Raw genomic sequence first — 14,167 nt, 5'->3', positions numbered from 1 at the left:
ATGCAACTAAATACGCAGATCGAGCGATTGTTAGCCATTGCGCATGTAGATAAGCCGCACTGCAAGTGCGCTGCGATCGCAATGTGATCACGTACGCACAGAGGGAATCCATCGCAGAGCGGGTGACAGGCCGTGAGCGTTTTGGGGTGGTGACGGAGGAGTGGTCGGAGAAACACAGACCTGCCTGTCCGTTTGAACGCTGTTGCATGGGGTTGCATAAATTAGATGCTGTGATTGCATACGCTGCATGAGTACTGCGTGCTGTAAATATATATTTACTGTATATATCGATGTACTATATACAGTCTACTATAAATGTGAAGTTTTATTCGGAAGAACATATATGGAAACTCCCCTTGCTTGCAGCATAGTGAAGGTATTAGGACTGCGTGGGATGTCGGTGATAGAGTGCAGTATAGTGTAGGCTGTAATGGAACGTGATCATTGTGTGGGATGTAAATGGTAGCATATATATGCATTGAGTAGCACAGTCATGGTCATATGCGTGCTGTACAGACATGAATCCTCAACATTTGTAATTTTGGGGAATAGATTTTCATTAGAGGTTGTGTTAAATTTGTTTCTAGTCACAACTGTTACATTGTTCATCATGTGTTACATTGTTCTAATTACAATCGCAATTGTTTCTAATTACAACTGATGAGTTGTTATTACTTGAACTATTATAACTGAATTGAAAATAGAATATAAACTGAGCAGAATACAAAACTGAATTTTGCATTTGGAATACAAATACCATGTTTAGAAGTACAGTATATTTCCGCAGCTACAAGTCAGTTTCATGTTATATTGAATATATTCATACTGTATTATATTGTATTATTATTCATACTCTTTTATAATGATTTATTGGCTCATTTAACATTTCACTGTTGTAGGATATATTATTAGAAGTTCTGTTTTAGTTTGTTAGTATATACCCCTACCTCCTCCTAGTGCCTAACCTTAACCTCACCTTCCCCCTGCAGCCTAACCCTAACCTCCGATGATGAACGTAAACCTCCAATGGTTAGGGGTCTGCGTCTGCACAGGACCCACTCTGCACATGTGGTGAACGGGTCCAGCGATTACACTCACAGACCGCCCCCAAGCCACATCATGATTGACATGCTACAGCGCTTGGGGAGCAGAGCGGGGGAATAGCTGGTCACCTTTTCCAGAAACGGGGGCATCATCTCCATATTCCGGGAGGGAAGAGGCCAGGGTCTGTGTCGGCGGATGCAGATTCCAGGCCTTTGAAGTGACCAACACCCAGTCAGGCTGTGGGAAGCTTCAGCTCCCGCAGCCTGACCAAAAGAGCCACCATTGCGACCATCGGTTGCGATGGTTGCGATGGTGCGCGCAATGCAGCACAAAGGTACCTGACACCTCCTTCTGTATTTGAATTAAGATGGACAGAATTTCAAAGCTGCTTGTGTGCATCTCTGCAATTCCGTCCATCTCTGAATCAGGCCCTTAGTACAGATAAAACATAAGATATAGGCAACATTTTTGGTATCTTTTATTTTGCACCTTTCCTGCAGAATAACTTCGGAAACTTTGACCTGGGAATGCAGCTTGCAACACTGCAAACCTATTTTTTTAGAATCTAACAAAAAGATCCTTACTTTAGCCAGAAGTTGCAGGACAGTCTGTCCATCAAGGTGTTAATGCATCGTGAGCGGGAATGAGCAGACTTGCAATATAATGATTACAATTTCCGAGATTAAGACTCAGAGCTCCGCATCACAAGGACAGGCAGCATGACAGCATATCTGATTTACTGCATCAGCTGCCTGTCACAGGCATGTCACTGCCGGGGCCTCCCTCAATGAGTGAGAGCCCACCCCTGATGTTTACTGTCTCCACTACCCGGTGCAAAGTGCTCAAAATAAATAGTGTTAATAATTATTATTTGGAATAAAAAAATAATCCAAAAAATAATCCTCTCCTAGGATGGTGGCTCCGTTTTGGCGACAGGTGGGCTTTTTCCAGAGGGCTGTGCAAAATAAACGTACAGGCCATATGTGGCCTCCGGACCCCAGATTGTGCATGTCTGGTCTAGAGATACTGTACAGTGGTCATAATGGGGTAGGACTCTGGGGACAAAATGCAAAACATGCAAATGTTTTACAGAACAGTTTTTAAAAATTCACTTATCTCTCATCATTGCCAAAATGAGCCAACTTTTCATGAAAAAGCTAGTACAAGATCTGAAGGAGAACCTGCTTTGTAGACAGATAAGTCACTGAGTGCATAGGTGGTAAGTCTGAAAGCTGATTCTTATCAAGGATATGAACAGAGCCACAAGAAGGTGATATTTCATTCTACATAAACGGATCAAACCAGTGGCGGAACTAGAGAGTGGTGGGCCCAGGTGCAAGAATATGCTTTGGGATCCCCCCCATCCCACCAAATTCCCCACCCCACCCATTCCTGGCACCCCAACATTTTTCACCACCCCTCCCCAGTAATTAAATACAGTGTCTGTCCTGCTGCCCAGCCTTGTTTTCTCACCACCCCTCACTGCCCCCCAGTCAGTAAATTCAGTCTGTCCAGCCCGAGCGTGTCTTCCTCGTTCTCCCCCCCAGCCCCAGTGTGTGTCAGCCTCTTTCCCCCCCCGCCCCAGTGTGTGTCGGCCTCTTTCCCCCCCAGCATGTGTGTCCGCCTCTTTCCCCCCAGCGCCAGCGTGTGTGTCAGCCTCTTCATCTCCCCCCAGCACAAGCGTGTGTGTCAGCCTGTCCCCCCCAGCGTGTGTCAGCCTCTTCATCCCCCCCCAGCGCCAGCCTGTCCCCCCCCAGCGCCAGCGTGTGTCAGCCTCTTCATCCCCCCCCATCGCCAGCGTGTGTGTCAGCCTGTCCCCCCCCAGCGCCAGCATGTATCAGCCTCTTTCACCCTCCCCCCCTCCATACCACCGCCACTTGCCTTATTTCTTCCATTTCTGCTCTTCTTGTTCCGCGGCTCCTCTCGATCTTCTTACTCCAGCAGCCCGACCCCTTATTATGAAGTGGGCCCGCTCCAGCTCCAAACATTTTGGTAATGGGGACCAGGTCGGCAGGCAGCAGCGCTGTCGGATGCAGGCGGCCATGGGCCCCTGCACCACAGCGGGCCCCGGTGCAAGGCACCGGCTGCACCGCCGCTAGTTCTGCCCCTGGAACAAACTGATGCCTGGCAGTGCTGTTAAAAATGCTACAATACACTTTTTCATGACTCATGATAAATAATAAATAAGAATAAAAAAATCTGTGCTGTGAAGTAGTAAGAGTATTGTAGATATTTAATGTAAAATAATCTCTCTAGATTGTGTCAAGCACTGGGATAGTACTTGCTTTACTGAAACAAACATTTATAATGGAATGGGTATGAAATACCGCCGGCCATGCGGCAGCCCGACAGGAGCAGAGTGCGTCGCAGCGGAAGCCCGACAGCGCTGGAAATCCCGATCGTGGATAGGTAAGTATCCACTAACCTAACCCCCCTAACCCTAACCCTCCTTAGGGGTGCCTAACCCTAACTTCCCCCCTAAGTGCCTAACTCTAATCCCCCTCTAAGTGCCTAACCCTAACCACCCCCTTCCCTGCTACCTAAACCTAAGTACCTCGGGGGGGGGTGCCTAACCCTAAGTCCCCCCCGGGGGTGCCTAACCCTAACTCTCCCTCCCCATAGCCTAACCCTAACCCTCCCGGGGGGGTACCTAACCCTAAGTCCCCCCGGGAGCCCTAAACCTAACCCCCCCCTCAGCTGTCCGCTCGCGGCGCCCGGCATCACTACGATTGTGATGCCTGGTGCCGGTCTCCCGGCATCGGGGAAATGCGGGCGTCTACATCTAGACGCCCGGCATTTCACCCATGCCGGGATAAGACAGTCGGGAAGCCGGCTGCCGGTATATAGGCAGTCGGCTTCCCGATTGCTTCCCTTTATAACAAATGGGGGTAAAGTTTTGAGGGAGCCATGATGACACAAATTGCATTGGCCCCTGCACTTGCCCCTTGGACTTCCCTTTAAGACATAAAAAAGGAGGGTCCCATAACCTTCTGTTTCAGTGCATTTACATTTATCATCATGACTTAACATCCCTCAGAATATGGTGGCCCAGTATAAAAAAGGGTAATGATATACCCTACGGGATAATATACATTCTACTATCAGTTCAAAGTATATTGTTTGGTTGCGCAGTTTGTAAACCCACATCAAAGGGTATATTTACTAAAGTGAAAGTTTTTAGAAGTGGAGATGTTGCCCATAGCAACCAATCAGATTCTACTTAACATTTAACTAACATCTTCTAGAAGATAATAGCTAGAATATGATTGGTTGCTATGAGCAACATCTCCACTTCTAAAAACTCACTTTAGTAAATTTACCCCCAATCCTTCATTATTTCAAATTGTATTGAAGGTAAACTTAAATACACTGTTTAAATACACAGTAACAGAAGGTGATGGGCCCTGCTTTTAAATGAGACACTGGCTCTTATTATTTCTGAGTCTCAATGGTGTTCATTGTGAGTCATCACCATCTTGAAAGTGACCTTGAAATCACATTTGAGGCTTGCCGCAAGTGTATGGCCTTTAACTTACTAAAATATTGTACGATGGTTGAACTATTTTTGGAATATTGCCAAAAAATAAGGAATATTTGATCATTTATTAAATTTGATTACATTGTTTCTGTTCCTCAACCTACATATAGTTAACAAAATGCATTAAAAACATTAACACTACTAAATTAATATTTCCTCATTTCACGAAAGGTGACTTATAAAAAAGCTAGCTGGCACACTTCAGCAATTCATTTAAAAAGTTACTGTTAACATAAAAAATCTGCATAATTTAATACCATAGGGAGTTAAATGATCTTATTGAGGACTGAATTCTCATCATTTACGCATTGATTCTGTTGAAGTATCTACTGGAACCTGTGCCAATATTTAGACATTTTAATCTTTAAACAAGAAAGCTTACAATGTGTGAAATTGCTCTGGTCAAGACGACCTTCAAAGTGAAGGGGTTTGTGTGTGTATATATATATATATGTATATATATATATATATATATATATATATATATACGGTATATACTATGGTAGGAATTGTGTGTAACATTTACTGTATTATAGACAGCTTTATTATAGACTGCTTTATTATAGACTGCTTTAACTAATAATAGCCTAATAATAGCCTAATTCATAGATTTACATAAATTTGCTATTTATGTACATCTCCAATGTTTGCAGGAGTGCCCAGGAGTGCGCAGGAGCCGCAATGCACATGTGCAGATCTGGTCTTACAGTGTCGATTGCAGTGCCCCAAAGCTGATTGACATACTGCTGGTGTTTGAGGGTGGTCTTAAAAGAAAGGGCGTGGTCACACAATAGTATTCCCAATTCAAATTATTCCACACAGTAGCACAATCTTGATTTATATTACACCACAAAGTAGTGTCCCTTATTCATGTATGACACACAGCAGTGCCACTTTTACACAATGCCCACATATGTGTCCCTTATACACAATGCCCACAGTAGTAGTGCCCCTAATACACATAATGCCGACAGTAGCAGTACCCTTTATACATTGCCCACAGCAGTAGTGCCCCTTATGCAAGGTCCATTGTATTGGTGCCCCTTTTGCAGTGCCACAGTAGTGGTAGTGCTCCTTATTCAGTGCCCACAGTAATGGTAGTGCCCTTATGCAGTGACCGTGACCCCAGTAGTGGTGCCCCTTATACAGTTTCCCCGGTAGTGGTAGTGCCCCTTATGCAGTGCCCACAGTGGTAATGCCCCTTATGCAGTGCCCACACTAGTATTAGTACCCCTTATGCAGTGACCCCAGTAGTGGTGCTCCTTATGCGGTGCCCCCAGTAGTGGTACACCTTATGCAGTTCCCCGGTAGTGGTAGTGCCCCTTATGCAGTGCCCACATTGGTGGTAGTGCCCCTTATGCAGTGCCCCCAGTAGTGGTAGTGCCCCTTATGCAGTGCCCACAGTTGTGGTAGTGGCCTTTATGCAGTGACCCCAGTAGTGGTGCCCCCAGTAGTGGTGCCCCTTATGCAGTTCCCCCAGTAGTGGTAGTGCCCCTTATGCAGTGCCCACAGTGGTAGTGTCCCTTATTCAGTGACCCCAGTAGTGGTGCCGCTTATTCAGTGCCCCCTGTAGTGATGCCCCTTATGCAGTGCCCCCAGGAGTGGTGCCCCCTGTAGTAATGCCCCCTGTAGAAATAATGCCCCAAGTATTAGTGCCCCCTGTAGTAGTACCCCCTGTAATAGCACCAATACTAATTCCACCTGTAGTAATGCCCCCAGTAGTCATGTCCCTGAGTAAATGCCCCCAGTAGTAGTGCCCCTAGAAGTTATGCCCCCAATATGAAGCCGCTTACACAAAAAAAACAATACTTACCTTAAACCCCGCTCCTGTGTCTGCTGCCTCCGGTCCGCCTGGCTGCTCAGCTGAACTATGGGAGAGACATCATGACTTCGCTTTACATAGTGCCTGTGGGGGGAGCTGGAAGCCGGAGCTCAAGAGTAAGTTCCAGCCTCCGTCTGGCGCTGCGGGGAGGGAGCCGGGCGCCGGCTGGTAACATAATTTCAGCAAATGGAACCTCCCTGCGGCGCCGGGCTAAGGTGGATCGGAGGAGGCGGAACTGGTTCCGTCTCCAAATAGAAGTGACGGAACGCAGTTCCGCCCCATTCCGGCCCACTTTAACCCCTGCATGAAAGCATAAAACGTGCAATTTTTCCAGCATCAGTATGTAGAAAGTGTAAAAGATGCAAAGTAGGGGTATGACCGAAAATATTGCTGTTTGTGATAAGTGACTGAAGGACTGATGAGTTACTAGCAAAAAGGGACGTAAATTACTCATAAGCGTATATCTGCACAGTGTGCCACAAGTCATCATCATCATCAGTGTGATCCCTCTCTGTCCGCGCCCAGGAACCCAGTCCAGGCAGTCCCCCTGATGGAGGCCCTGAATGTAATGTCTGTGATTTGTGGACATCAGCGTAATTTGTGGGCTTTAGCGCTTTGAAAAATGCTGCTTAATATTTTTACCCAGAAGAATGAAGTAAATCATTAATTCAATATAACCGCAGCAAATGTTATCTTCTGACAAACAAGAACTAATGTTACAAAATAAATCTTTTTAATGGTAGTCAATAGGTTCATATGCTATTCAGGATTCTTTAGATCAGATATTACGGAGACCCTTGAAAAAAACCTTCCTAAAAGCTGATCTAAAATTCCACATAGTAAGAGCCCCAGGACATGACAATGAGTTACATCATCAATGGATTAGTATTACACTGAATATATTACTTTATCAACTCCATTATTGATAGATGAACCTTTAAAAATGAATTATAATGGATTTAACCTTCATTTTAGCAGTTAAAACCAAAAAAGATTAAACTCAGACCATGGTAGAATTATACATTTATTTAGCAATTTTAACTTGTAAATTAAATCATTATTTTTACATTTTCAAGTGAACTTAATTCAGAAACAGAAGTCATTACAAAAACATTCATAAATCTCTCAATTAATAGAGTTTAAGACGTGGTTGAGCAGAACTACAATATTAGATTAATGTTGCATTCATCTACTAATGCTCTCATTGAGGGCTAATAAACACAAGTACTGTACACATACCTGCATTAATAGGGTAGGGATTGGTATTGGCCGCAGAACTTGCACCACTTGTTAAATTTACATTCACCCCGGTGGTCATCATTAAACTGACCCTTAAATTAATATCCCACAAACCCAAATCATATTATTACATTCCAACCATTGCAGAAAACTAGCTGAATAACCAACATTATATATGCCTCTAGAATAATGAATATATTTACAGTGTTTAGCTGGTCATTTTCACTCCCCACATCTGACCCTTCCTCCCACTTACTTTCTCCATGAATGCTCGTAGCTAGGATGTTCTAAGCATACTACACAACATTTTGGTGGACCCAATTAAGCTATAGCCTTCATTAGAAAATAGAATGTCTAAAGCAGGTACAGTAGTACTGCTGTGATTGGCTATAGAAAGTTTGTGCATTGAAGTGCTGTGAGCCTGCTGGCTTGCTGCATTTGCACATGGAAATTGATTTATTGATTATTGTTTACTGGTGGGGCTTAAGATTAAAGTTTGTGTACTGTGAGCAGGAGATTTACTAAGGGACAGTTTTGTATGTAGTTCGAAAACACAATGAATGAGGATTTCAAATTCAAACTGCAGGAGTTAACCTGCATCCAATGTGTAACAGGTTGCACACCTCTACACCACGGCATGCAAAACCCTTCAGATTCCTGCAACACCAGTGCTACTCAACATTGAACAAAAAATGATCACGGCACCAAGATAAATCGTCTGTGTAGCACGTGGCCCGCCTGTACTACTCTCTACATACAATGTGTGCTCTTGTGGCACTTGTATACATGTGCCAGCATGCAGATGTGCACCAGTACATAATTGCACCCATAGTGCCCAAAGAATATGCACTAAAAGTGTTACTCCTATGCTAACATAAACATTAAATAGTGACCCCATAGCAGTGTAACTGTAATAATACTATCCTGAAGTATAGTGAATATAGAATAGTGCCCCTTTTGTATTGTACTGTAAATAAAGAACAGAGCATCTGCAGTATAGTAAATATATAACAGTACCCCTGTAGTTTTGTAGATATGGACTACTTCCCCTGTAACATTGCAAGTAAAGAATAGTGCCTCCGAAGTTTTGTGAATGTGGAATAGTACTTGAGTGTGGTGCTGTGACTGCTGTCATATAGATGTGGCCAACTCTGAATGCAGACGAAAGTCAGCATATATTTTAGAGCACATAATGGGGATGCATCTGTGGCTGACTTGCATACTACTCCAAATCTGTCCCCAGGTGTAATAGATCCATCATCACTTTTACTGGGCCCTTATACAGACACTGCATTCAGCATGGTTTGCTATCTTGCCAGCTGTCCCATTGGCAGATTGGTGCTTGCTTCCATATAGCACATACAGTCAACCTACCAGCAGAATTTATCTAGGAGAATTTCAGACAAAGCATTTCCTAGTGGCATACACCCACAAGTTCCTCATATACATATTAAGTATACTGAGCATCAAGTGTGCAGTTTTAATTTACAGTAAGTATTAATTAAGTGTGTTTGAAAATACAAGTTTAAAAGACTAATGAAAGTTAGGTTATGCTGGTTTCATTTTACTGAAAATCCAATGTACCTTACTAATTAGTACTGGACAGTAAAGCAGCAATTTGGATGCAAACTGCGACATGCACCGTCAGCCTATTCATCTATTTGTTACTCTTGTTTGAGCAGCCATGATTTTCCCTTGTCAAATGTATTCTCTGTAATCGGAACAGCATATATCCTCCCAGAACACGTCGTTCTGCTTCTAAACTCTTCACTGGGATTTACTCATGACTCTTTATTTCATTCTTAGCAATATTTATTAAGTTATTCTATGTAATATATTGGAAACTATAAAACTGTACAGACAGCATTTGAAGCCAAATTGCTAAATTCAGCTTTTTTATAGCTACACATATTTTATGTTTTAGCATCATAAATATTTTTTATTAAATACGAGATTTTCTTCTGCCCTAGAAATACTGCAGTACAAATATGGTTGCTATATGTGTAAACTAAAGTAGGCTTCTCTCCGTACATTAAAGAGTAAAATATGTATCTATTCTACATGGCGTACTGACCATACAAACAATATCATACTTGTCTCTTATGTCTTACACAGGTCCTTGTGATGCTAAAAGAATCCCTTAACAATTGACACTGGACATACGGAACTGAGCCTAGACAGTCAATGGAACACAACTTGAGGCTTGTTGGAAAGATAGTCCTGATCGATTCAGTGGCTTCCATCGTCCTCTGGCAAAAGCACTTGAGCTACTGCTGACATCAAAGGCCAAAGGAAGAAAGAAGGCCAGGAGAAGGTCGTAGCAACCAAAGAGCACAACGCCAACCATAGAAGAAGACACCAGGCTTCTTCTACTCAACAGTCATTTTTTTTACTGTGAATTAGAAAACCCCCCAACCTGTCACCCTGGAGTCGTGGAAGAGGTGGAATGAAGGCAGAATGGTGTGGTGTGAAAAAGGGGTTCAGATTCTTATGACCACGGTGGGAGCATTTGCTGCATTCGGGCTCATGACAATCGCAATAGGAACAGATTACTGGCTCTATGCCAGGGCCTTCATTTGCAACACGACTAATATATCAAGTGAGGAAACCCCTCAGAAAGATAAGAAAGACCCTGGCGGGCTGACACATTCTGGCCTCTGGAGAATTTGTTGTTTGGAAGGTAATATTGTTTAGATTTTATCTTCGTGATTTTTATGTGTTTGTTTTTATAGTTTCTTTAGGAAAATGTTATAAACTCAAGATGTTCTCCCAAAATCTGGAACATTTTAGGCATAGATGACATGTTATATTTGTTCATGTGCCTCTCAGCTTATAGTGCTCATTAAGTATACCAGCTACAGTACATCTATACTTATGAATGTCCCTCTCGTTTCAAGTGAGGTTTGCACTAAACAGCTGCATCTTTGGCACTCAGTAATATTGGAACACAATTTTCTGTAAAAATATATATTTAAATATAGCCTATTTCTCAACTGCAATGAATGGGATGTTTGCCTTTTATATAAACCAGAAGATTAGGAATTCTCTTACAGATTTGTAGTATTTGATCCACATATGGGGCCTGATTCTGAGTATTAAGCTGCATACACATGGTACGATCTGCACAACCAACGATATTACTGAACGATTTCCCTTTAACTTTTCTGTAGTGCAGGACAAACGATATTGGGTGTACACAGTGATAGATATCTATGATAGATATCTTTCATCCTGCCACATTTCTGAACAGGCAATTCTTGATGAAATCGTCCAATTTAGCCTGCATGTACGGTCGACCATAGATATCGTTATCGCCCATGCGGGAATGCGCATCGTTGGTCGTTTGGTCGTTTGCTGCATAAAAATGAACGATATGAATGATTTATCGTTTAACGATATTGTTAATATCATTTATAAAAATCGCACCGTGTGTACGCACCATTATTTGGTGGCGATGTTAGACGCAGTGGAGCAATGTTTTTCATTTGCGCATGCATCTGAGTTACACCGCACATTTGTCCTGATTTTGTATGTTCAAGATTCAGTACAGATTTGGACACACAGTAGCAGATATGTAAGGTGTGTTCCAAGATGGTGACTGGGAGATAACAGGGGGGTGGTTAAACACCATGGGAATGTTGTGTCTTATGGTAGTGGCGTGTTATTGATAGTGGTTGCATTCCAGGGGCATATCTATAATGGGTGCAGGGTGTGCAGGGCACACGGGCCACTGGGTCCAGGGGGGCCCTGCACCGCACACCATGCACCCATAGTATTACTTACCTCTCCAGAGTCCCGCATCGGCGCGGGGGTCCGGTGCTGTAAACATGCCTGGAAAATGGCCACCGCGCCCACCGCACCCATTTTCCCACAATTTTTCTGGTGACCTGCACATGCTCTATAAACTCTGGGCGCACTCTAGTGACCAGGGTCTAGAACTTCGGCGCTGCCCGCGCACAGCTCAGTGTGCTGCCAGCCGCCGGACAGAGAGGAGGGGGTCCGTGTCGGAGATTGCACATGGGCCCCCTCCTCTCTAGAAACGCCCCTGTTGCATTCATAGATGCAGAACTATCCACATAGGATAGTTATTTAGATGAATAATCTGCACCTGCCATAGGACTGGTGCAAATTTAGATGGTCTAACCAATGGTGCATCTAAAGACGCAAAATGCACTAGTTCATTGCATACAGATGCTAACAGTGGGCGTCTCAGTCTTTGCTCATTTGGATGCATGGATGTACACCATGGAAGAGCTTTGTAGTGCATTGTATAAAGTCACAAATGCGGCTACTGCAAAAGACACAGACATGGACACAGCTGCATCCGATTCAGTATCAGGCCCAAAGTGCCTATTATTTCTCTTCTGCTTGTTTTATAAGAGCTAGAAGGTTTTTTTCTTGGAGGGGGGGTTAAATTGTGTTTAAGAAGCACTAGTTCAATGAAAAACATTTATGGAATGAACACATTTCCCTGGCCAGGCCACTGTAGGGACCCGGGAGTTCAGGGTTGGTATAACCATGTCCCCCCGCAGTGCCAAAAACACGAACCAGCGTGTGCTGCTGCCTGTTCATGGTGGCTCACACCATAGGAATGTAAATGAGATTAGGGCATAGTCTACTCCAGTCGACACCCCACCTCCTTCCCCAGTACGCGGGTCTCCCTGATGTCTCTGTGGTCCTGTCTACAAGTAACTGTCTTTTATAAGTGGATTCTGAGTGAAACATTCTAATAACCTAATTCTACTCGTTGCCATTATTTGTATTGTCAAACCAAAACTTCCTTATAACAGTGGAACCTTAAATTCACTGGGATAGAGACTTCTAGATACTTTTAACAGGCCTCAATATTTCTAAATGTCTGTATTGATCTGGTTATCAGGGTACAGTTACAATGAGTTTAATACAATGGCTCCAATAGGTTATTTTGTATTATGTTTAATTTTAAATATAATAGTCACTACAATTGTAATGCAATATAATATGGTGCCTGTAAACCATTGGTTATACACCAACAGATTAAACAAACAAATAAACACAATGGACAATGCTGCAATATGTCAAAATTGTCAGAAGGAAAAGTAAACAAATATAAACAAAAATAAACAAAATATAGACAAATGTAGACAAAAGGAGCATAACATCTGGCATACTCAAGAGCTTGGGGCAAGCCTCGTGCTTTGGAAGAGATATATAGATGACGTTTTTTTCATATGGAGAGGTGATGAAAACACCCTTAAGAATTTTCTGATCAAAATTAATAACAACTCGAACAATCTAAGACTGACGTCGTTTTCCTGGATCTCAATATATTCATACAGGATGGACAGATACACACCAATACTCACAAAAAGCTTGTAGATGTCAATAGCTTTATTCTTTCAACAAGCTGGCACCATCCAAACTGGCTTAAAGCCATACCCAAAGGACAGTTCCTACGTCTAAAAAGAAACTGCTCCAGACAAGTAGATTTTCTGAAACAGAGTGAAGATCTTACCAAACAATTTGAAGAAAAAGAGTACCCACAAACCCTAATACTTCAATCACTAGAGGCAGTACAAGATAGAGACAGAGCTGATTTACTGACTCATAAAGTATCAGGCACAAATCGGGAAGGAACATCGAACGACGAAGTCAGATTCATTACACAATATTCACAACAAAGTAGACAATTAGAAAAGATCCTAAGAAAACATTGGGGAATACTCAAAGAGGATGATATGCTGGCAGGATTAATACCCAATAAACCCAAAATAACATATAGGAAGGCACCAGACCTGAGGTCTAAATTGATAAAGAACCATATTCCGCCTAAAAAAACAATACAGACCACTTTATGTACACCATCAAATGGCTTCTTCCATTGCCATTCATGCTCCGGATGCAGAAGCACAGGAGCAACAAGCACTAAACCAACTACGACATTTGAATCTTGCTCAACAGGAGATACATACAATATCAAGGAAACATTAACATGCAACCATAAGAATGTCATTTATCTTCTACAATGTACATGTCCGAAACAATATGTGGGCAGAACTACTAGACCCCTGAAAGTAAGAATTATGGAACATGTCAGAAACATAAATAAGGGATTGGACAGCCATAATTTATCCAAACATTTTAATGATCATCATGATAATAATCCAAAACATTTGAGTTTTATAGCATTACAGACAGTTGAACCAAACTGGAGAGGGGGCAATTTTGATAACTACATAAATAGAGTGGAACTAGAATGGATGTATAAATTACAAACTTTTCATCCTAAAGGTCTGAATCGTGACAATGAGGTAAAATCCATAATATGTAAAAATTAGATTACTATTCCATTCCATTCATTATGCAGACCGTATACCCCATATACCCCCTACTCGGATATGATTACAGAAGTATTGGCTTCTTTTTGCTTCACTTTCTCATATACACAATATACAATATGATAATATACTATTGAGGTCTAGGTTTGAGCTATCTATATCCCGTTAGACAATAATATAAGGAAAACTCTTATTCACCTTTATGTA

General features: G+C 42.5%; 1 protein-coding gene across 1 annotated transcript in view; it reads left to right on the top strand.

Annotated features, from left to right (window-relative positions):
* CACNG8 (calcium voltage-gated channel auxiliary subunit gamma 8) overlaps positions 1 to 14,167 on the top strand; it is a 76,513-nt gene that overhangs the window by 21,657 nt on the left and 40,689 nt on the right. Inside the window, exon 2 of the mRNA XM_088459435.1 lies at positions 9,759 to 10,323. Coding sequence (XP_088315561.1) covers positions 10,101 to 10,323 — 223 coding nt within the window. The 5' untranslated portion in view covers positions 9,759 to 10,100. The remainder of the gene's footprint in view (positions 1 to 9,758; positions 10,324 to 14,167) is intronic.

The sequence above is a fragment of the Taudactylus pleione genome, unplaced genomic scaffold (genome assembly GCF_031769625.1).
Source record: "Taudactylus pleione unplaced genomic scaffold, aTauple2 ptg000041l, whole genome shotgun sequence".
NCBI classification, from domain to species: domain Eukaryota; kingdom Metazoa; phylum Chordata; class Amphibia; order Anura; family Myobatrachidae; genus Taudactylus; species Taudactylus pleione.
Note: the sequence above shows the minus strand (reverse complement) of the source record. Positions and strands in the feature narration are given on the sequence as shown.